General features: G+C 37.7%; 3 protein-coding genes across 3 annotated transcripts; 1 reads left to right on the forward strand and 2 right to left on the reverse strand.

The window, feature by feature from the left end:
* Nucleotides 1-10,272: 10,272 nt before the first annotated feature.
* LOC140926550 (HEAT repeat-containing protein 3-like) lies at nt 10,273-13,410 on the reverse strand. Its single transcript, XM_073376278.1, has 4 exons — nt 13,320-13,410; nt 11,682-11,825; nt 11,144-11,320; nt 10,273-10,702 (listed from the first exon to the last, which is right to left on the reverse strand). The coding sequence occupies exons 1-4, from the start codon at nt 13,341-13,343 to the stop codon at nt 10,601-10,603; spliced, it is 447 nt and encodes a 148-aa protein (XP_073232379.1). The 5' UTR covers nt 13,344-13,410; the 3' UTR covers nt 10,273-10,600.
* A 1,430-nt stretch (nt 13,411-14,840) lies between these two features.
* LOC140925531 (alanine aminotransferase 2-like) lies at nt 14,841-16,910 on the forward strand. Its single transcript, XM_073375474.1, has 3 exons — nt 14,841-14,954; nt 16,095-16,213; nt 16,811-16,910. The coding sequence occupies exons 1-3, from the start codon at nt 14,841-14,843 to the stop codon at nt 16,908-16,910; spliced, it is 333 nt and encodes a 110-aa protein (XP_073231575.1).
* Nucleotides 16,911-18,009: 1,099 nt separating this feature from the next.
* On the reverse strand, nt 18,010-18,902 carry LOC140925532 (uncharacterized). The gene is made up of 2 exons (XM_073375475.1): nt 18,803-18,902; nt 18,010-18,581 (listed from the first exon to the last, which is right to left on the reverse strand). Exons 1-2 carry the CDS (start codon nt 18,900-18,902, stop codon nt 18,010-18,012), a joined length of 672 nt encoding a protein of 223 aa, XP_073231576.1.
* Nucleotides 18,903-21,769: the final 2,867 nt, after the last annotated feature.

The raw sequence follows: 21,769 nt of genomic DNA on the forward strand, positions 1-21,769 counted from the left end.
AGGATATCTTTTCATTTTGGAAGCATACTAAACGTAACGAAAAGATAAACGAGACTACTAACCGGCTCTATATTTAGCTGTAGTATTTGACGACTGCTCTGGTTCAACTTATCAATGGTTTTGATTTTGTTTTCCTTTGTGTTGCAGTATGGTTATGTACGATTGAGAATCAGAGTTTAAAACAAAGGTAAAAAGCATTTAAACCAAGGAAAAAATTGCACCAGAACATTTATTTACGGCGTTTTTATCGAACTTTAAAGGCCGCAATAATAGTATACAATCAACTACTGTTTTCTTTTTTTGTTTTTTATGAAGATGACGAAATCATAAGTTGGCTTCCAAGTGTTAAACAAATTACATTAAAGCGCATGAAGAGGAATATCTCGATTATTTTGTCTTCGTTGACATTTAAATAACAGCAGGAGAGCTTTTCTAAACTCTGGAATTCTGATTGTGTAAACGATGGGATTAACAAGCGAGTTCATAAAATATAGAATGGTTAAAGAAAACTGCAAACGTAAATTTAATTCCCCGAAAGAATCAAGGAATTTTATGATACTAGTCCAAGATTGAAATACAATAAAAATATAAACCGCATATGGTAGCCACATCAGTAAGGATAAGATAGTCATTATGAAAAATGTCACGGTCAGTTTCCTTTGTCTGTTGTCTGCACCATGGTGCTGGGGACGCGCTCCACACAAAAATTTAACAACAATGGAAGAATAAGAAACACAGATAACAAATAGACAAAAACAACAGTATGATTGCCATACTTTAAAATGTATAAAATTCCAATCACTGTCATCTAGCCCAAGTATTAAAATGGCAGTTGATACCATTGTAGCTAAAACCCAGACACCAGCAATTGTTACCCCGTATACCCACTTTTTGATGAGGCGATGCCTGAAGGGGCGAATTGTTGCATGCATCCGATCTAATGAAATCACTGCAATGTTTGTTAGAGAGGTCAGAGGAAACCAGAGGTAGAGAAAGAAAATTATCACATCCAGTTTCCAGCTTAAGTTCATTTTCACAATGCGGCATCCGTGTGAGAGGCTTAGAAATAGAGAAAAGTGAGAAAATCCTCCGACAAACATATCAGCTACGGTGAGGCTTATAACTAGGTACATGGCACGAGTGCGAAGACTGCGGTTTTTCATAAAAAGAATGATTGACATAAGGTTCACTGTTACTATAGCAACAGACATGGTAAGGAATACAGCAAACCAGGAGATGCACTCAAATGAAGATGATGGCATGACTTGTTTTCTTTTACTCCTTTTCGCTTGACACTTTTACCCGTTCTCTTCTGTTGTTCGTCTACCTTTAGAAAGAATTTGAATTGAATAAAGTTTGATTAATTAGAAAAGAAAAGTAGGAGGTGGACAAACAAGGTTGACGTCTGTTTTTCAAAAATCAGTAATGAAGATACATGAATAATAATTCGACGAATTAGGAAGCTCACCTTTAACTTACAGTTTTTCAAATTGCCTTCACAAGAGCTGAAGTGAAAACCCTTGTTTTCACCTGTGGAAAAAATATCAGTGACGTTTGAGGGGAGATTAGGATAAATTGGTTGACTAAAAGCTGAGGGCATTAAATTTCGTTTAAGCTGAATATTTTTAAAACTAGTTAACGTCAGCGCTCGTTCACCTGAGTGTAATAATAATTATTATTATTATTGTAATATTTACAGCATTTCCAAAGAAAATGGCTCTACATCTGCTGATAAAATATATTATAGTACATCTAACCGATTTTTGGAAAACCAACCTAACGAAATTTGCAGTCATTTGACTGAATAGGCGTCAAAAGGAAGGTTTCTTAAGCCCGAGAACGGCTCCAAAATCACAGCAACGAAGGAAAAGGAAAGGAGAAAAAGAAAGAGCGAGGAGATCAGGAAAGGAGGAGAAGAAAAAAAGCAATGTTTGCGCATTTAGTTTTTATAATGCGCTACTTTGGATATAGTATTTGGCCCCCAAAAAACTTTTCGACGGAAAAGGTCCATTTGACGACAACGTTTTCAAAAATGCGGCTAGATGTATACAGCTAAACATATGTTATTACAGCAGGAGCAAATTAAAAATGTTCGTGGTAAAATGCAAAGGGTACTACTAACTAACTAGTTAACTAACAATCCAACTGTGGGTAAAATTGTATTTGAATCTATTACATTAATACTTTTTTAACATTTTTATTTGGCTCTTTAAAAATATCGAAGGTCTGTTTGGTATATAGGGAGTAACTGATCACGAAAATGAAAATGCGACTATGATTTCAGTTAACCCTTCTAAGACAATCAAATGTCCATAACGAGACCGGAAAAAAATTAAATGTTTCATGCAAACTCTTCATGAACACTTTCCCTAGGTTAAAGGAGTTTGCTTTAGTGAACCTAGTGCGGAAGTAGAGTAAGGTTACAAATAAAGAAAAGTGAGAAAATCCTCCGAAAAACATATCAGTTATGGTCAGTTTTATAACTAGGTACATGGTACGAGTGGGAAGACTGCGGTTTTTTTATAAAAAGAATGATTGATAGAAGGTTCACTGTTACTATATAGCAACAGACATGGTAAGGGATACAGCGAGCCAGGTGATGCACTCGAATGATATCATGGCTTGTTATTTTTTTTCGCTTCACACTTTTAATTCCCTTTTTCTCTCTGTTGCTCGGCTACCTTTCAGAAGAATTTGAAAAATATTTCAATAAAGAACGTGGACAAAGAAGACTGAAGGTTGATGTTAGTTCCGCAAAGGTCACTAATGGAGATATATTAGGACGCTGATCGACGATATCGGTTGTTGGGACAAACGGTTTAGTTTTTATTCTGCATGCGTCTCTGCTGAAACAAAGGAAGTTTAATGGACGTGTTTTCCTGTTTTTTAAGCTATAAAGGTTATGATTTTAAACAGCGAATGGTCAAGGAACTTTCAGGGCTACTACTAAGAAAATATCATAGTTTTTCTACGTTGATGCAAACTATACATAAACAATTATATGAAAGAAGATCATCGCAGTTATAGACGCAACTGCAAAAGGCTTTCTTTTCCTAGCTGCAAAAGTTGCGTAAGTATAACTGCGATGATCTTCTTTCATAAAATTCTTCACCCCGCAGTTCTCATATATGATTTTCATATATTCATAACTTTATACGTAAGCAATTTCACTCGGTTAACGGAAAAAATGAAGAGAGTTTAAGTCGCTTTCAGCTCGGCTAATCCCTGTATTTAAACATTGCGAGCATTTATGTGTAGGTATACATAGCGGAGGAGTGAGAGAAGCATGGCGCTGCTTGAAACAACACACTATACCCCAGCCTTCTCAAAAATCCTATTACAATCATTTTAGGATATCTAGTTTTTAGATTTTTTTAAAGCTTTATTGCAAATGCTTTCCAACAAGCACTATAAGATTTTTAAGTGTTTTGTTATTCTAGAGCTCCTTAGTCTATGCGAATTTAGTACCTCCTTCTTATTACTGTTCCAAAAATCTTTAATGCTTTTGTATAGTTTACTGAAAACTCAACATTTTGCGATACCTCTTTCCGTTACTGTTTCCAAGGCCAAAAATTTTAGTAGTCCTTTTTAGGAATGATGATCAAATCTGGGAAGTGAAAGGTAAAAAACAAACTTCAGAATATCGTAGGAAAATTAATGGACTTAAAGTTTCAAAAAACTGAGACGAATGGAAGTTTTTTATCTTGAAACTTTTTTCTCGAGCTATAGAAATTTCCAGACAATTCGAATAGCTTTTCTACAGAAAAAAATCAACCGTTGCGCCGGTCCCTACCACATGTTTGAAAAGGTCAAAAAGTCCTATGAATGTCCCAAACAGTCGTCTATTAGTAGGACTTAGGTTTAAAAATATGCGGTTCTTAAATAAATGCTCAACACTACGATAGACTTGCATTTTCTTTTCTTCTTGTGTGTAACTAACCTTTCACAAAATTCTTTGCTGGATGCCTCCACTGACGAAGCGGAAAACGAGTTTGCAAAATATCAATTAGGCTTGTAAAAGGCTTCAGGGTTGGATGTTACTCCGGCGAAGAATAACGTCCGGCTCGATTAATACGGTCTTAAATTATCTGAACACCTGTTTTAGGAAGTATTTCACTTCAGATAAAATACTTAAATGATTGCCTTTGCTCATCATTTTTCCGCTTAATAAACGTACCGCCTTAAAAAAAGGTTCTGAATTAAACTTTCAGTTGTTAAATTGAACTTCCTCTTTCAATCAGCCCACATTAAATGGACCCTACTTGATCGGCACTCACAATGATTATGTCGCCGCGCGGTCTATCATTCGAGCACTAAACGAACAAGAACTGTTTCTTTAAATTGTATTCTTTTAACTTGTATATAATTAAAACTCCGTTAAAACATTTTTGGGGATCTGTAATTGTCTGATAAAAGTATGCAAAAATGCTCACCTTTACTAAAAGTTTTTCAGTTGGTGTCAGAAAAGTTGAAGCGCAAAGCCTTGCTTTCTCATATGGAAGAAAATATCAAAGGCGTGTGAGGAGACATTACAATCAGTTCACTAAAAACTGAGGGCGATAATATTAATGTTTGATATATAGTTTTCAGTTGAATAATTAACTAACTGACGCCGACGCTTGTTCACCGGAGTATAAAAATGACTGACCAGGCAGGTAACCCTTTTAAGACAATCAATTATCCATAGTGAGAACGGAAAAGTCGATTGCATTGTCAGTTATCTTCTACCAATTTCAAAGTCAACCGAACTTAATGTCACGTTAGCTCCATAAATATTTTTTATGTGACGTAGCTTGTGTCAAATGAATTTGCCACCATTTATTTTAAAACTCAAGTCTTCAATGTTTTTTGTCTTGTAACTCCAATACGGGTCGCAACAAGTTCTTCCGCCAAATTTATAAAACCTTACGACTTAACGAAGGACATCAGGTCTGACGTCTATAGTGGTGAGCTCGACAGCAGCTTATATGGCAATATACAGTGGAACCTAGATATAACACTGAATGGGCTAAGGTTAATTCTGAAGGTCCTCTGAATGTTTGCACCAGTGGTCTAAACAGGACTTAGGTCAAATATCCGGTTCTTAAAGAAATACTCAATTGTATGATACCAAAGTTAAAACGTTTTTTATTTTTCTTCTTTTAAATGTCTCCTCTGATAAAGCGATGAGAAAAATATGCATCTATATTTGAAAAATTAATCATCAGTTAGGCTTGTAAAAGGCATCTGCGTTGGACAGTGTTACTCCGGCGAAGAATAATCTTCCGGTCTTAAATTATCTGCACATGACTGTTTTAAATATGGAAATATTGCACTAAAGAGTGAGCTAACCTTGAATAATTTCCTTTGCTTATCATCTTCCGCTTATTTTTATATCTACCCCCATATTTTTTTTTAATTAGAACTTTGTTCGTCAATCAGCACAAAAAACAAATTGGCCCTATACTATTTGATCGACACATACAATAATTATTTCACCGCTCCACACAGAAATTTTAGAACAATGGAGGAGGAAGAAACAAACTAGATAACCAACTGACACAAACAAATGAATGATTGCCATACGTAATAACTATACAACTATTCTCGATATCGTCGTCTAACTATAAAAGTGGCGGTCGATAAAATTACAGTTAAAACCCAGACACCAGCAATTGTTACCCCGTAGACCCACTTTTTGATGAGGCGATGCCTGAAGGGACGAATTGTTGCATGCATCCGATCTAATGAAGTTACTGTCAAAAGAACTTTCAAAGAAAACAAAATCATAGTCATTTTTCCGAGTCTACTTTCGTGCAAACGTGAACAATTTCACTCGGTTAACGGCGCTGAAATTTTTCATGAAAATATGAAGATGGCCCACGTTGCTTGGCTCGGCCAATCCTTGTATTTAAATATTTTTCATTGCACTAAAATATGTCAATGTAGGCATATATAGTGAGGAGGAGAGAAACACGCGCTACTTGAAACAACCTACCGATCAGAAACATGTGAAAGATCTCGTGGCCACTTCCGATTGTCCTATAGCTAAAACGTGGTCTAGGTATAGAACTTAGGTTTATTCGGTTCTTAAAGATTACATATCTGTTATACCCATCGCCGGCTTTCTCCAATATTCTTCAAAAACCATTTTAGGATATCTTTTTAGATTGTTTTCAAAGCTTTGCAAATGCGTTCTAGAAAGCTCTGTAAACTTTTAATCTGTTCAGTCCGTCCTCGGGCGTCCCAAAATCTTTGATGCTTTAAATTTTAATTTTTTACAGAAGAACTAACCATTTTGCGATACCCCTTTCCGTTACTCAGGTTTCCAAAGGCGAAAATTTTAGAAGTCCGGCCTTTTTTACGAAGTGGTGACTAAACCTTCAAAAAATTGTAGAACAGTTAATAGACTGAAATTTCGAATAACTTATATGAATTTCATTTAGAACTTTTAACCCAGTTTCTCGAGCTATCTATAGAAATTTCCAGAAAAAAACGATTGTGGTTAATCTTCTAACAAAAAACAGTCGTTGGGTGCCCCTACTACACTTGAAAAGATCTGAAGGTCCACTGAATGTCCTAAACCGCGGTCTAAGTAGGACTTATATTTGCTTCTTTAAGATTGAGTATATCTATCGCTCTATAACTGGTATGTTTAACATCAAATTTATGCTCACTGACTACATGATACCGCAGTAAAAACCTTTAATATGTTTCGTTTTGTTCTAGCCTGTTCACAGACCCTCTATTTTCTCTTCAAAGTGCATCGAGCGCGCGTGATAAAAAACAAAAACCGCAGGCGATTTACTGACCGCCAGCGGAAGGGGTTAGGCGTGGGAAAGGAGAAAATTCTTTTTTTTTTTTTTCTTGTGCTCCGCGCTCGTTCTCTCTCGCCGATGTTTTCGAAAAGAACGAAAAGAAAAATAAAACAATGTTTGTGTACGGGCTAGTTTTGTTCAGCCGTTTCGTTTTGTTTAAATAACTAACCTTTCGCAAATGCTTTGCTGGATGTCCCCACTGATGAAGCGAAAAAATATATTAATAGTTTTTGCTTGGAAAATATCAGTTGGCCTTGTAAAAGACGTCCGTGTTGGAGGTAACTCCAGCGAAAAATAATCTTTCCTCGATTTATACGTTCTTATAAATTATCTGCACATCTGTTTTGGGAAATAATATTTCACTATTAAAAGCTTCAGTAATTACCATGAATAATTGTCTTGGCCATCATTTTTTTACCCCTAAATGTATCTACCCCCCACTAAATAACTAAATATTTGCTGCTGAATTATGTTTTTCGTTAACTTGAACTTCCTTGTTTTAATCAGCCCACAACCAATCGACCCTATTTGATGGACACCTACAACGATTATTTCGCGGCGTCCGTACATCATTCAAGCAAAGTAGGACACGAGCTGTAGTTTCTCTAGGTGTCCTTACAGTTTCAAATTATAACTTATTTCATGTCGATAGTTCCCAAATTTTTCTTGAATTTTTTTGATAAAATTATGCCAAGTAAAACAGAAGTGCAAGATAGTACAAAAGAGAACACAATTTACTATTAACAGATCCTTTAGCCTGCGTAGGGACTGGCGGCGAGTGAATGAGTTCCTCTCGCCAGGACACCGCTTTTATTTTGTGCGCCAAAACCTTAATTTCTTTTAGTTTTTTGATTACACTATGTGCATGAATCCCATTGGAATAATTAGACCTTTCCTGTTTTATGCTCTTATTTTTAAGCATGACTCATAAGCCGCTACCGTTATAACATGTTTCAGGCTTTATCTGAATTGTAACAATTTAAACCTTCTTCCTTCATATCTGTAAAGTAGCTATTTAGCTACTGAAGTACATTTGACTGCGTTAAATAAAGGTTATAGCATTTTATTGTCTTGTTTTGTATTGTATTGCACTGCATTGCATTGCATTGCATTGCATTGCTTTGCTTTGCATTTTATTGAATTTTATTATATAGACACGAGTGTTTTACTGGAAAATATACCACTCGTAAAATTGATAAAAACTACATCCGGGACAAAAATAATTTTGCCACTCGAAAATAAAATTCATATCTTCGCGCCACCCTGTAATATCCTCTATGTATTGTATTGTATTGTCACCCAAACATTTGTGACATTGCCTCCAAAACAAAAAAATTCCGATTTATTCCCGAAATATTTGGCAGTCTTATGATTCTTATTTTTTTCGACCACTCAGTAATGTTCACCTGTTCCAAAGTAAATGTATTTACATTCGGCGGAGCTAAACGTAGTGGCAGTGACAGAGAATGTAAATACTTTCCTATTGGTATGAACGCATGTGAGCCGCTATGGCGTTAATTGACTCTATTGTTATTAGGTATATAAGGTTTTGACAGTTGTAATGTATTCATCTCAGCTCTCGAACTATCAACTTTCATTTTTATATGTTACTTTATTCATCTATCGATTGATTTTTTACCTTTAACCCCCAGAAGTTGTGCGATCGCATCGGTTGGGGAATACGTTCCCAATTTTTTCCCATTGGGTTTTTTGGGTTTTCGTATCAGGCGGCGCACGTGAATAGTTTAGCCTGAGTGACTTTATTTAGGAATATTTGTATACCATTCTTTAGTTATGATGTTGAACTTTGTATATTGTTTGGACGGCATTAAACACTCAGGCTCCATAGTTCGAGCTGCACACCCATTCCCGTCTCTTAGTCGTGAATATAAATAGGAATCAACGCTTTCAAGCGATAGAATTCGTGGACCGACACTTTTCGGAAAAGCTCTAAATTTAATCTTTCCTAATCTTTCTTCGCAAAACATGCGTGGCTTCGATCACGCAACGATTCTTAGTCCCAGTTTCCACGGTCTCCTAACCTGAGATCAGGCTCTATTTTCGTTTCGCTATGAGAACCGCTCAAAGTGGGCCTGATCTCAGGTTAACGGTCTCCGCTAGGACCGCCTGGCACAATGACCCCCTTTTGTGTCCTAAGGGACGGACCATTAGAAAAGTTAGGGGAGGGGGGTGGGGAATTTTCGAGCCGCAGGAATGTTTTTTTTGTTATCAAATTCCTTGTACGAATTTTTTTAGGCCATAGCATGAATATTTTTTAGGGTTAATTGGCGTGCATGATTTTTGTTTCATATAATTTTCCCATGCGCGAATATTTTTTTTGGACCGAGAAGTCGTCTCTTCTTTTAAGTGTATACTTCATTTATTGCACGATTGTTGCATATTTACAGTGTCAGATAAGTTATCATATTTTCAGAAGCTGTTTACAGAATGATAAACTCTTTCTTAATTCGATACTTAGAACACTAGGCACCCTAGAAGATTAACTATTACGCAAGGCCGTTTTTAAAACAGCCCGACCAGCCTCTTTTAAGGGGCCAACCTCAAGTGGCTACCGCCCTGTGTACCAGAGGTCTTTGATAGCGCGCGAAGCGATCAACTGCAGAGGGGATGATTCGGGTCGGCCGTAGGCCGAAGCGACGAGAGGCGAAGGACCAAAAAAAGAGACGCAGGTCACTGTATAAAGATATGGCAGAAACCGGAAACCGCGCATGAAAAGACTCTGGCATTCAGGGTAGGTGACCGCTAAATAGACATTACCTGAAGAAATAAATATACCCCTGCTTCCAAATGACTGAGATTACACAAGACGAACATTCTCCGTATGAATGACACAACTTGTTCAGAAAAATTTAGTCTTGACTATGATTCACACTCTGATTTGAACTCCGATCTGTGTCTTAAAAAGAAAACACGTGAAGCGAGAGAATCTAACTCCGTTGACAACAGAGGTTAAAAGGTATGATCACCCATCAGGGTAAAAAAAATGAGACAATGAACGATAATACCATTCGTCTATAAAAGCTGCTATAGATAGTCTTAAAATTCGTCAATAATTCACTCCAGCAGTGCCGTGAATATTCAGTCCTTGCTGTCATAAAACTTGGTGAGAAATTCTTTGACTACTGATCACCAGAATTATCAAAGTACGAAAAGGGATATCTAAACAATTTTGAATTCGACTGAAATGCGCTTGATTTTTTCGAGATGAGAAACTTATTCTGGTGTGGGTAAGATTATTTCAATAACTCGGTTCGTGGATTTAACTATTATTATTATAGTCAGTCGGCGTTTCTAACATCAGTTCGCCCGTCCAAACGTGTTTAAACAGGTTAAACAGGTCCAATTTGTCTACACAAATTTAACCAGTTTAAAAATGGCCAGAAGTTCCATTGTCTCGGAGCCTCCATCTGGTTCCACTAAAGTATCCCAGCGCGTTAGACTTCCACGATTTCATGCTGCACTCCTCGCGACTGGAATTGCCTCCTTCACACTAAATTCTGGTGACTCTAAGCTCTAACATAAACTTCAACGACTAACGGATGAATCAGTTTAACTAGCTACACAGGACACCAAACGCCGTCAATGACTGTAGTTTAGTAGCTGGAAATCCTATTCGGCTTTAATGAGCTGGAACTTTAATGGTGGCGCAAAAGATGAATGAATAAAAAAAGCCTGAAAATCTAATACGCTGTGACCGTCAATTTTTTGGGAAAAGATGAAGGCTCCGGGTTTCCTGAGAGGGCGAAGACCATTTGACGGGTAGCGGTCTGCCATTACACTTCCTAATGACCTTTCTGTTTGTATTTTATAAACCTCGCTAAGTTCACTCTCGCGGCATCTATCACAGGATAATGATCCCCAAGAGTTCTTCTCTCAGTTTTTACCTGAAAAACAACAAATGTGATTCTTAGAAAAGAGTACTTCTCTTTGAAAACAAAGCTTAGTTAGTCTAACTTTTTCAACGACGCACCAATTCGGTGTTTTAAGATTTAAATTAAAACCAAAACAAAACTACGAAACTGCTTTCAAAAGTCAGTTGAATACCATTTTATTTGATACGATTTGGTAGGTAAACGTGATTAAATCAGGAAAACATTTCGAAAAATTTTGTACACTAATTCCTCAGCACTTCCTAAACCGCAAGAAAAGGACACTCAAATCAGGGAAGGGCGAAATTGGCTATTTTTCAAAAAAAGTAAGAAGGTGATGTTTCCGGCGCTAGCCACTCAATCGATCTGATCAAAATAAGGAAAACTGGCTTGTATGTGACTTTTTCAAGTATAAATGAGGCATACGCCTCCCGCGTACATTAAACTGTTCCTTACCCTAGGTTTTAGAACTGGTACCAACTGTTGAAGGTTGATCATGAGACCAATCGAGTCTGCAGCAGCGTTAACCAGCGGTCCGTCGGCGAAAGTATCAAAAATGGCGTCCAAGGTTTCACATACCACCCAGAGACTGTATTGACCGACCACAATATCACGGAAGACAGTACCTAAAGACTAATAAAAAAAGAAGCTTGGTTGATTCTTGGGATCCCATGAAAAACAACACTAAAGCACTAAAAAAAAACGGCAAAGCCCAAGGATGAGAGACAGAAAATTGTGAAATCCGCACTGAACCTTTTTCGCTAAGAGTCAACAATTCATGACAACTGGCTCTAACTTTTGACTCAGCGGACGACGACCTAATTGAGCTGTTTTCACCATGGAAGCAAGAAAACTATTCAGTCAATGTTCAAGTAGAAAGCACTCACAAATTATACCTTACATAACATAAACTTGATTTAGGGCTAATTTAGTCTTCTTACGAGATCCTCCATTAGTGTTGTCTAAATAAAGATAATTAAAAGGGGACGCAAACCTTCAGGATCTCCAGCCCGTTGTCCTTTCTTGCGGCCATCTTGCTGATGAATCCCAGAATGCTTATCAGCTTGACTTTCACTGCTTCACATGAGGTTTCGACGGTAACACGGCACACTATGGTCACATGTTCAGCTGTTATACACTACAAAAAAAAAACACCACCCAAATTCAGCTTTCACCTATGATCAGCTGCTCAATGTGTCTTGCAAACGAGCGAGTTTAAACCCAGCTTCAACAAATCAGGTTGTTCCAGGTTGTGACAAGTTATCGCAGACTGAGTAGAGAATAGTTCTTCTTTTTGTAACAAAATCTGTACTGGTTGCGCGTTTTACCGGCCCAAGGCAAAGTCATTGTGCAGCAGGTGATGTATCTACCGTGTATTGCGCGACTCCTGCGTAATTTTAGCCAATAAGAAGTCAGTACTCACGCAACCTGCAACAACTTGATTTCTACAGACTACTATCAACGTCTTACTTTAGAAAGCTGGTTTACTAACTTAGAACAAACACCACTGAATCGTAGCCAACAGTTACCAGCGCCGTACAAACGTCTTATTGACGAGCAAAATTAACTACGAGAGAACGACTGGAGAACTGACAATTTGACTGAACAATAGACGACTGTTTAACTGTGACAATAGACGGATCGAAACGCGCCAATTACTGATTACGAGTCTTTATAGCCAATAACATCACGGCTTAACTGACAGACGACCAATAACATTGCGACGTAATTGACCAATCAGATCAATAACCAGAGTATAATACCATCAACTGACGTGATACAACTCACTTTGACTCTGAAGATGACTTCCGCACAGGTTGCCGAAACGTCAGTCACTGTCAACAACAACAGTCTTATTTAGGACTACGTTCACCCGGATGATCAAACTCATCCTCCTTTTGATTTAAATGACTCCTGGGTTCAAACCTTTCACACAACTTGATTTGTTACAAGACAAGCTTGAACGCGGGTGGTAAAACACGCAACATAGCTTTTCAACCCGTTTTGCAGCAATGTTGCAAAACGCGTGTAACAATTTTGTTGCCCGTTCTACCATAGCTTTAGAAAAAATATTTTGGAGGAACTATGTATCTTTGGTAAAATCCAACTAGTGGTCTATTATCAATGCTGCAGTCTGATTGGTTGAGCTACTACTAGGCTATATGTTATAGCCCACCAGTAGCAGAAAGCGCCGACTTTTTGGCGGCAAAAAATGATTAAAGTCTAGCTTTAACTAGCTAAAGTTGTTTTGTCTCGATATTTTTGACCAACTAGTTGGATTTTACTAAAACAATTACTCCTCTTGCCCTCATGGCCTCTGAGTCAATAGCCCATTCGGCCTTCGGCCTCATAGGCTATTGACTCATAGCCCATTCGGGTTCGAGAAATAATTGTTAATTATCATTTCCACGCTGCCAGACGTTCACGTAGAGTCGCTTTTCAAAGCCTTCGCCTTTTTTACGGGAAGAGAACCAAACGATTGCGTCGTGCTGATTACTTTTTACAGCTGACAAAAGTTGTTGATTAAATCGACAGCGATTGACTTGTTTCATCTACATGTACTCTTTAGAAAGCGAGTGAGCCCTAGACAAGCCAGGCCTCTAACGTAAAAAAAAAACGATTAGTAACTTACTTGAGGCTCTTGCAGTGAAACCATTTTGTCAATGACTGATCGTAGAACTCCAGTGGCTGCTTCTAGAAACTCCTCCCCGTGGTACACAAATCCTCTGACTAAGATTAAAGAAATAGCAGTTTTACAATAACAATTGAGGCCCAAAATAGAGTAACTATTAATATTCAAAAAGCAGATACAAGCAATCTAATTATAGTTAAAAGAACTGAAAACAAAAACAAGTGGCTATCGCTGAGCCCGGGAAAACGCGTAATTAAAACCTTTTTCTCAAGTTGCATTTTGTTTTCTTCTTGTGTGTAACTAATTAACCTTTCAGAAAATTCCGTTTGCTGCATGTCTCAACTGACGAAGCGGAAAAAAAGACTTTGCAAAATGTCAGTTAGGCTTGTCTGCGTTGGAGGTTACTCTGGCAAAGAATAATGATACCGCAGTAAAAACCTTTAATATGTTTCGTTTTGTCCTAGCCTGTTCACAGACCCTCTATTTCTCTTCAAAGTCCATCGAGCGCCCCTTTTAAAAAACAAATTTTAAAACCGCGGGGCATTTGCTGACCGCCAGCGGAAGAGGTTAGGGGTGAGGAAGGAGAAAATTCTTTATTTTTCTTTCTCGCGCTCCACGCTCGTTCTCGCTCGCCGATGTTTTCGAAAAGAACGAAAAGAAAAATAAAACAACGTCTGTGTACAGGCTATAGTGAGTTTTAATTTGTTCAGCCGTTTCGTTTTGTTTATAAATAAATAACTAACCTTTCGCAAAATGCTATGCTGGGTGTTCCCACTGATCAAGCAAAAAAGTATATCTGTAGTTTTTGTTTGGAAAATATCTGTTCGGATTGGAAAATACGTCTGCGGTTGAGGTAACTCCAGCGAAAAATAATCTTCCCTTGATTTATACGGTCTCATAAATTATCTGCAAATCTGTTAAACTTCAGTTTACCATGAATATTGTCTTGGTCATCATTTTTGACCCCTCATTATTTCTATCCCCACTAAATAACTCAATATTTGCCGCTGAATTAGGTTTTTTGTTAACTTGAACTTCCTTTTTTAATCAGCCCACAACCAATCGACCCTATTTGATGGACACACACAACGACTATTTCGCCTCCGTGCATCATTCAAGGTATCCCCACATTTTCAAATTATAACTTATTTCATATCAATAGTTCCTGAATTTTTCCTGAATTTCTTTGATAAAAGTTTGCCAAGGAAAACAGAAGTGAAAGATAGTACAAAGAAAGAGCACCATTTACTACAGATCCTTTGGCATGGCCTGCGTAGAAACTGGCGGCGAGTGAATACGTTCTCTCGCCAGGGCACTGCTATTATTTGCGCGCCAAAATGTATTTCTTTTAGTTTTTTGATTACACTATGTGCATGAATCCCATTGGAATAATTAGACCTTTCCTTTTTTGTGCTCTTATTTTTAAGGATGTATAAGCCGCTTCGGTTATAACATGTTTCAGGTAAACTCGTTGTACAGAAAGTAACATCCATCAAGGATTCTTGCAGGAAGAAATCAAAGATGACAACGGAGGTTCTTAACTCAATGGAAAATGTTAAGTGTAACGAGGTGGCAGGTGCAATGTATGCGTTTCCAAGGATAACACTTCAACAGAAAGCTATCGAGGCAGCCAAGGTATCATGTCCTGTTTCCGGCCTTGATTTCTAGTGCCACACTGCAGAATACTGTCAGTAATGGAAATTGGATAGTGCAATAGGCCCTTTGCAGCTAGTCATTCACGTGGTACAAAACCGCCGTGCTGGAGAGCAAAAGTCGCACTGGGACACAAACAAAGAAAATTACAATTTAAAATTATGTTTGTCTTTTGATTGTCTTGTCCCAGTGCGGCTTTTGCTCTCCAGCGTGGCGGTTTTGTACCACGTGAATGACTAGCTGCAAAGGGCCTATTGCACTATCCAATTTCCATTACTGACAGTATTCTGCAGTGTGGCACTAGAAATCAAGGCCGGTTGTTCCACGTGAATGGCTAGCTGCAAAGGGCCTACTGGTTTCCCTAATACTTATCCACTAGATAGAGATTTATCCCATGGATAACGCTATCCATCTTTTGAACAACCAGGTCTGAATTCCAAATTTCAAACCCCAGAACTGACTCCGGATCAGTCTACAAGAAAAAAATTCCCGGGTTCCGGAATCCGGATTACCGACACCTAGGATGGATAGAGATTTATCCCGTGAATAGCGCTATCCACCTTTTTAACAGCTGGGGCCTGCTCTATATAGGAAACCTGGAATCTCGCTAACGATTGGAATCTGACATCCACCTTTCACGGACAAGGAATACTGTATCCAGTACCTGCCATCCGGGATCTACAGCATAAAATCCGGGATCCACAACGTGCGATCCAGAAGCCAAGATTCTCGTGGATGCACCTTATATTAGAAGAATGCCAACCCGTCTCCCGCCGTGTCAGTTTTCTCAAAAGGCGCTCTTTGGTTAGAAAAAGTGAAAAGGACGCTGTAGGCTCCCATCTTATTCAGGCTACTGATAATGTCCCGGGAAAATTAAAATTTCACTTTCTCAACTTTCCATATTGCATTGTTAAATTCCATATGTCGTATCGATCTAACTAGTAACAGCTCCTAGTGAAGGCTTCAACGAGGGATTCTTTGAAATACAGATATTCCCCTCACAAGGAAAGTATGTATGTGGTCTGTTTGGTGAGCGAAGTGAAAGGATTTTGGGGTGGACAAAAGTAATGTGTAAATAGTTTTTGACTTTACTAAGTTGTTTGTATTGTCATTGTTATTTAGGCCAAGGAAATGCCACCAGACGAGTTTTACTGTTGGCAGGCGCTGGAGAAAACTGGAATTTACATGATTCCTGGCCACGTTTTTGATATGAAAGGCAGCGGTAACAACTTTTACTACAGGTAAGATTTGAATTAACAAGGGCCGTCAACTTCAGGTCGGGATTTTGATGATTTCAAAAACCTCTCTGTGATATCATTTGCGCCCTTGTGTCCAAAGGTTTTTACAGGCTTGTTTACTATATTTAGATTGATTAGATTGACTGCACCTTTACATTTGAAAAGACCCCTCTTCCCCCCCCCCCCCCCCACCCCCTCCAACCCCGAATAATTCTGCCTTTGTACCACAGGAACACCGAATTAGGATGCGTTCTGACGAAAGCAATAAGGGTATACACAGATCGGCTCATAGCCGGGGTGATGGGGTCTTAGTGGAGGGCCTGCAAATGTGATAAAGTTGGTGTTTACAAAGAGAAGGGCTTACAACCGGGATTATACGGTATGGACCAGAGCTGAAACTAACGTGGGAAAAGGCGTCCTAAAAGCGACTTGTCTGTAAAAGCGACGTTCTGTCATCGTGTGAAAGTCTGATGAAATTGGACCAAGTTTTATCTCCACGTTATGGGTTAAAATAATCCAAAACTTTTTGATTTTTCAGACTCACTATCCATACGAAGGAAATATCTGAAAACGGTTTCACGTTTTAATCTTTCTTGGTAGGATTACTATTCTTCCTTCTGAAGAGACGTTTGCTCCAATGTTTGAGCGACTAAGAACTTTTCACCAAGAATTCATGGCGAAGTTAAAGGACACGAACTGACAAGATGGATTTACTGGATTTAGTTTCCAGTGATGACAATATTCAATCCAGACTATTTGATATGTCTCCATCCTCATTTATCAGGGGAAAGTTTTCTGATGTAAAATATATATGTTTGAAGAAGAAAACTCTTGTTTACAAATTTCTATTTCTCGAGAAAGGCTGAATACTTTTGATGACTCTTCATTCATCTATGCTTTTCAAAGTTTTTTAATTGACTTTCCTTCTCAGATTTGGCTATATATTATCTCTCAAAAAAAGACCCGGAAATGTTCAACAATAGTGGCAGAAAGAGTCTTGAATGTATCTGGCAAGCTGTATACAAATGTTCTTAACCACACAACGAGGAAAAACAACATTCTTATAATCCTCTCCTAAAATTGGCGTGAAAAAAAGACACTTTTAACAATCTTCTGACTTTTCCCATGTTTAGGACACAGAAGTGTGCTTTTCCCATTTAAGCGTTTTTCCGGCCCATTCCTTGTGATATTCCAGACACAGATAAGAACGTAAAGAAATCCTGTTTTATAAATGGCAACTTTATTAAGTCTCTTAAAATGCTGATTTTACTAACAGAGGTATTTTACCTTCAAAACAAGTCGCACTGTCTATTAAAACAGATATCGCGTTGTGAAATAACAAATTAAGAACTAAACAACTTCTGCGCTTAATGTACCTAATGGATATATTTCATGTTTTGCGACCACAATCATAATGACTAACTCTAAACAAGGAAATGTAAAGGATATCTTTTCATTTTGGAAGCGTACTAAACGTAACGAAAAGATAAAGGAGACTACTAGCCGGATCTATAGTTATATTTGACGAAATACTGTGGTTCAACTCATCAATGGTTTAGATTTTGTTTTCCTTTGTGTTGCGGTATGGTTATGTACGATTGAGAATCAGAGTTTAAAACAAAGGAAAAAACCATTTGCATCAAGGAAAAAATTGTACCACAACATTTATTTACGGTCTTTTTATCGAACTTTAAAGGCCGCAATAATAGTATACAATCACCTACCGTTTGTTCGTTTGTTTGTGTTTTTATGAGGATGACGAAATCATTAGTTTGTTTCCAAGTGTTCAATAAAGTACATTAAAGCGCATGGAGAGGAATAACTTGGGCATTTTGTCTTCGTTGACGTTTAAATAACAGCAGGAGAGCTTTCCTGAACTCTGGAATTCTGATTGTGTAAACGATGGAATTAACATGCGAGTTCATCAAATATAGAATCTTTAAAGAAAAATCCAAACGTAGTACTTCCTGGAAAGAAAGAAATCTTATGATACCAGTTTGATAAAGAAAAGCAAAAACCGCAAATGGTAGCCACATCAGTAAGGATACGATAGTCATTATGAATAATGTTACGGTCAGTTTCTTTTGTCTGTTGGCTGCACCATGGTGCTGAGGATGCCCTCCACACAAAAATTTAATAGCAATGGAAGAGTAAGAAACACAGATAACAAATAGACCCAAACAACAGTATGACTGCCATAAGTAAAAATGATACGACCATTCCTTCCCATATTGCCTAAGTATTAAAGTGGCAGTTGATACCATTGTAGCTAAAACCCAGACACCAGCAGTTGTTACCCCGTAGACCCACTTTTTGATGAGGCGATGCCTGAAGGGACGAATTGTTGCATGCATCCGATCTATTGAAATCACTACAATGTTTGTTAGAGAGGTCAGAGGAAACCAGGCGAAGAGAAAGGCAATTATCAGAATTAGTTCCTGGCTTAAGTTCATTATCACAATGTCGCATGAGTATAGTTCAGGTGAGAGGTATTGAAAAAAAAAAAGTGACAAAATCCTCCGACAAACATATCAGCTACGGTCAGGTTTATAACTAGGTACATGGCACGAGTGCGAAGACTGCGGTTTTTTATAAAAAGAATGATTGATATAAGGTTCACTGTTACTATAGCAACACACACGGTAAGGGCTACAGCAATCCAGGTGATACACTCGGACGAAGAAAATAGCATGACTTGTTTTCTTTTACTTCTTTTCGCTTCACACTTTTCACCGTTCCCTCCTGTTGTTCGTCTACCTTTAGAAAGAATTTGAATTGAATTAAGTTTGATTACCTAGAAAAGAAAAGTAGGAGGTGAACAAACAAGGTTGACGTCTGTTTTTCAAAGATCATTAAGATACATGAATAATAATTCGACGAATTAGGAAGCTCACCTTTAACTTACAGTTTTTCAAATTGCCATTACAAAGGCTGAAGTGAAAACCATTGTTTCCACCTGTGGAAAAAATATCATGGACGTTTGAGGGGAGATTAGGATAAATTAGTTGACTAAAAGTTAAGGGCATTAAATTTCGTTTCAGCTGAATATTTTTACAACTAATTAACGTCAGCGTTCGTTAATAATTATTATAGTATACCTAACCGATTTTTGGAAAACCAACCTAACGAAATTTGCAGTCATTTGGCTGACAAAGCGTCAAAAGGCAGGTTTCTTGAGCCCGAGAACGGCTCAGAAAATCACAGTAACGAAGGAAAAGGAAAGGAGGAGAAGAAAAAATAGCAATGGTTACAATGAGCTACTTTGGATATAGTTTTTGGCCGAAAAAAAACTTTTGGACGGAAAAGGTCCATTTGACGATAACGATTTCAAAAATCCGGCTAGATATATACAGCTAAACATTATGTTATTACATCAGGAGCAAAAAATGTTCGTGGTAAAATGCAAAGGGTACTACTAACTAACTAGTTAACTAACAATCCAACTGTGGCTAAAATTGTATTTGAATCTATTACATCAATACGTTTTTAACATTTTTATTTCGCTCTTTAAAAATATTGAAGGTCTGTTTGGTATATAGGGAGTAACTGATCACCAAATTGAAAATGTGACTATCATTTCAGTTAACCCTTCTAAGACAATCAACTGTCCATTAGTGACACCGGAAAAATATTAAATGTTTCATGCCATCTCTTCGTGAACAATTTCACTCGGTTAAAGGAGCTGAAATTTCTCATGAAAATATGACTGAAGAGGGCCTTAAGTCGCGGCTTATTAGCTCGGACAATCCTTGCATTTTAACATTTTCCATTGCAAGTATTTTTAGGTAAGTATATATTATATTGAGGAGGAGAGAAACACTGCTCTACAACCCGTCCACCATATCCGACGCCGCCTCTCTCCAAAATTTACTCAAACCATTTAAGGATATCTTTAAGATTGTCGTTTTAAAAAGCAGCTCTGCAAATGCCTTGTAGGAAACTCTAAAAAATATGTATCTGTTTGGTGACATCCTTGGGCCTCTTCAGCCGATGCGAATTATCAGTTAGCGCTTTACTTTTTCGACCATCTTTGATGCTATTAAATATACAGAAAACTCAACATTTTCCGATGTACATCTTTTTGTTACTGATTTTAAAGCCCAAAATTTATTATAAGTAGTCCATTTTTGCGAATGATGACCACGAAATATGGGAAGACAAGTGAAAAGTGAAAATCCCATTCCCAACTTCAATCAGAGAAGTTAATAGACTGAAAACTTCGAAAAACTGAGATGAATGATACATTCATCCATGAGTTTTTAACTTTCTTCGAGCTATAGGAACCTCTAGATAATATGTGCTTCTTCGAACAGCTATTCACAAAAACCAGTCGTTGGGTGCCCCGGGCTACCACATGAAAAGACTGAAGGTCCACTAGGTGTGCTAAATATAGGACTTTGGTTAAACATTCGATTCTTAAGGATTAGTATAATAAGCATTGCAGGTAAAACCCAGACAAGAGCAGCAATTGTTACCCCGTAGACTCTCTTTTTAATGAGGCGATGCCTAAGGGCTGTATAGGGACGAATTGTTGCGTGCATCTGATCCAATAAAATTACTGCAATGTTTGTAAGAGAGGTCAGAGGAAACCAGACGAAGAGAAAGCCAGTTGTTAATGTCAGTTCCAGGGTTAAGTGCGGAAATTGCACAATGTCGCAGAAGTAGAGTAAGGTTACAAATAGAAAAAAGTGGGAAAAGCTACATAGCACGAGTGCGAACACTGCGGTTTTTTTCAAAAAAGAACGATTAATAGAAGGTTCACTGTTACTATAGCAACAGACATGGTAAGGAATACAGCGAGCCAGGTGATGCACTCGAATGATATCATGGCTTGTTATTTTTTTCGCTTCACTCTTTTAATTCCCTTTTTCTCTCTGTTGCTCGTCTGCCTTTCAGAAGAATTTGAAAAATATTTCAATTAAGAACGTGGACAAAGAAGGCTGATGTTAGTTCCGCAAAGATCACTAATGGAGATACATTAGGACGCTGATCGACAGTATCGGTTGTTGGAACAAACGGTTTAGTTTTTATCCGCATGTGTCTCTGCTGAAACAAAGGAAGTTTAATGGTGTTTTTCTGTTTTGTAAGCTATAAAAGTTATCATAAAAAGGGAACTCTTGATTTTAAACGGCGAATGGTCAAGGAACTTTCCGAGCTACTGCTAACAATAAATCATAGTTTTTCTACGTTGAGGCAAACTGTACATAAACAATACATGAAAGAACTAAGATCATCGCAGTTAAAGACGCAACTGCAAAAGGCTTTCTTTTCCCAACTGCAAAAGTTGTGTCTACAACTGCGATGATCTTCTTTCATATAATTCTTTACCCCGCAGTTCTCATATATGATATTCATATATATTTTGATAACTTAATACGTAAACATGCAATTTCACTTGGTTAACGAACTGAAATTTCTCATATGAAAATATGAAGAGAGCCTAAGTCGCTTTCACCTCGGCTAATCCCTGTATTTTTTTCTAATTTTTTAATTAGAACTTTGTTCGTCAATCAGCTTAAAAAACAAATCGGCCCTATACTATTTGATCGACACGTACAA

Source organism: Porites lutea, chromosome 2 (genome assembly GCF_958299795.1).
Source record: "Porites lutea chromosome 2, jaPorLute2.1, whole genome shotgun sequence".
Taxonomy (NCBI): domain Eukaryota; kingdom Metazoa; phylum Cnidaria; class Anthozoa; order Scleractinia; family Poritidae; genus Porites; species Porites lutea.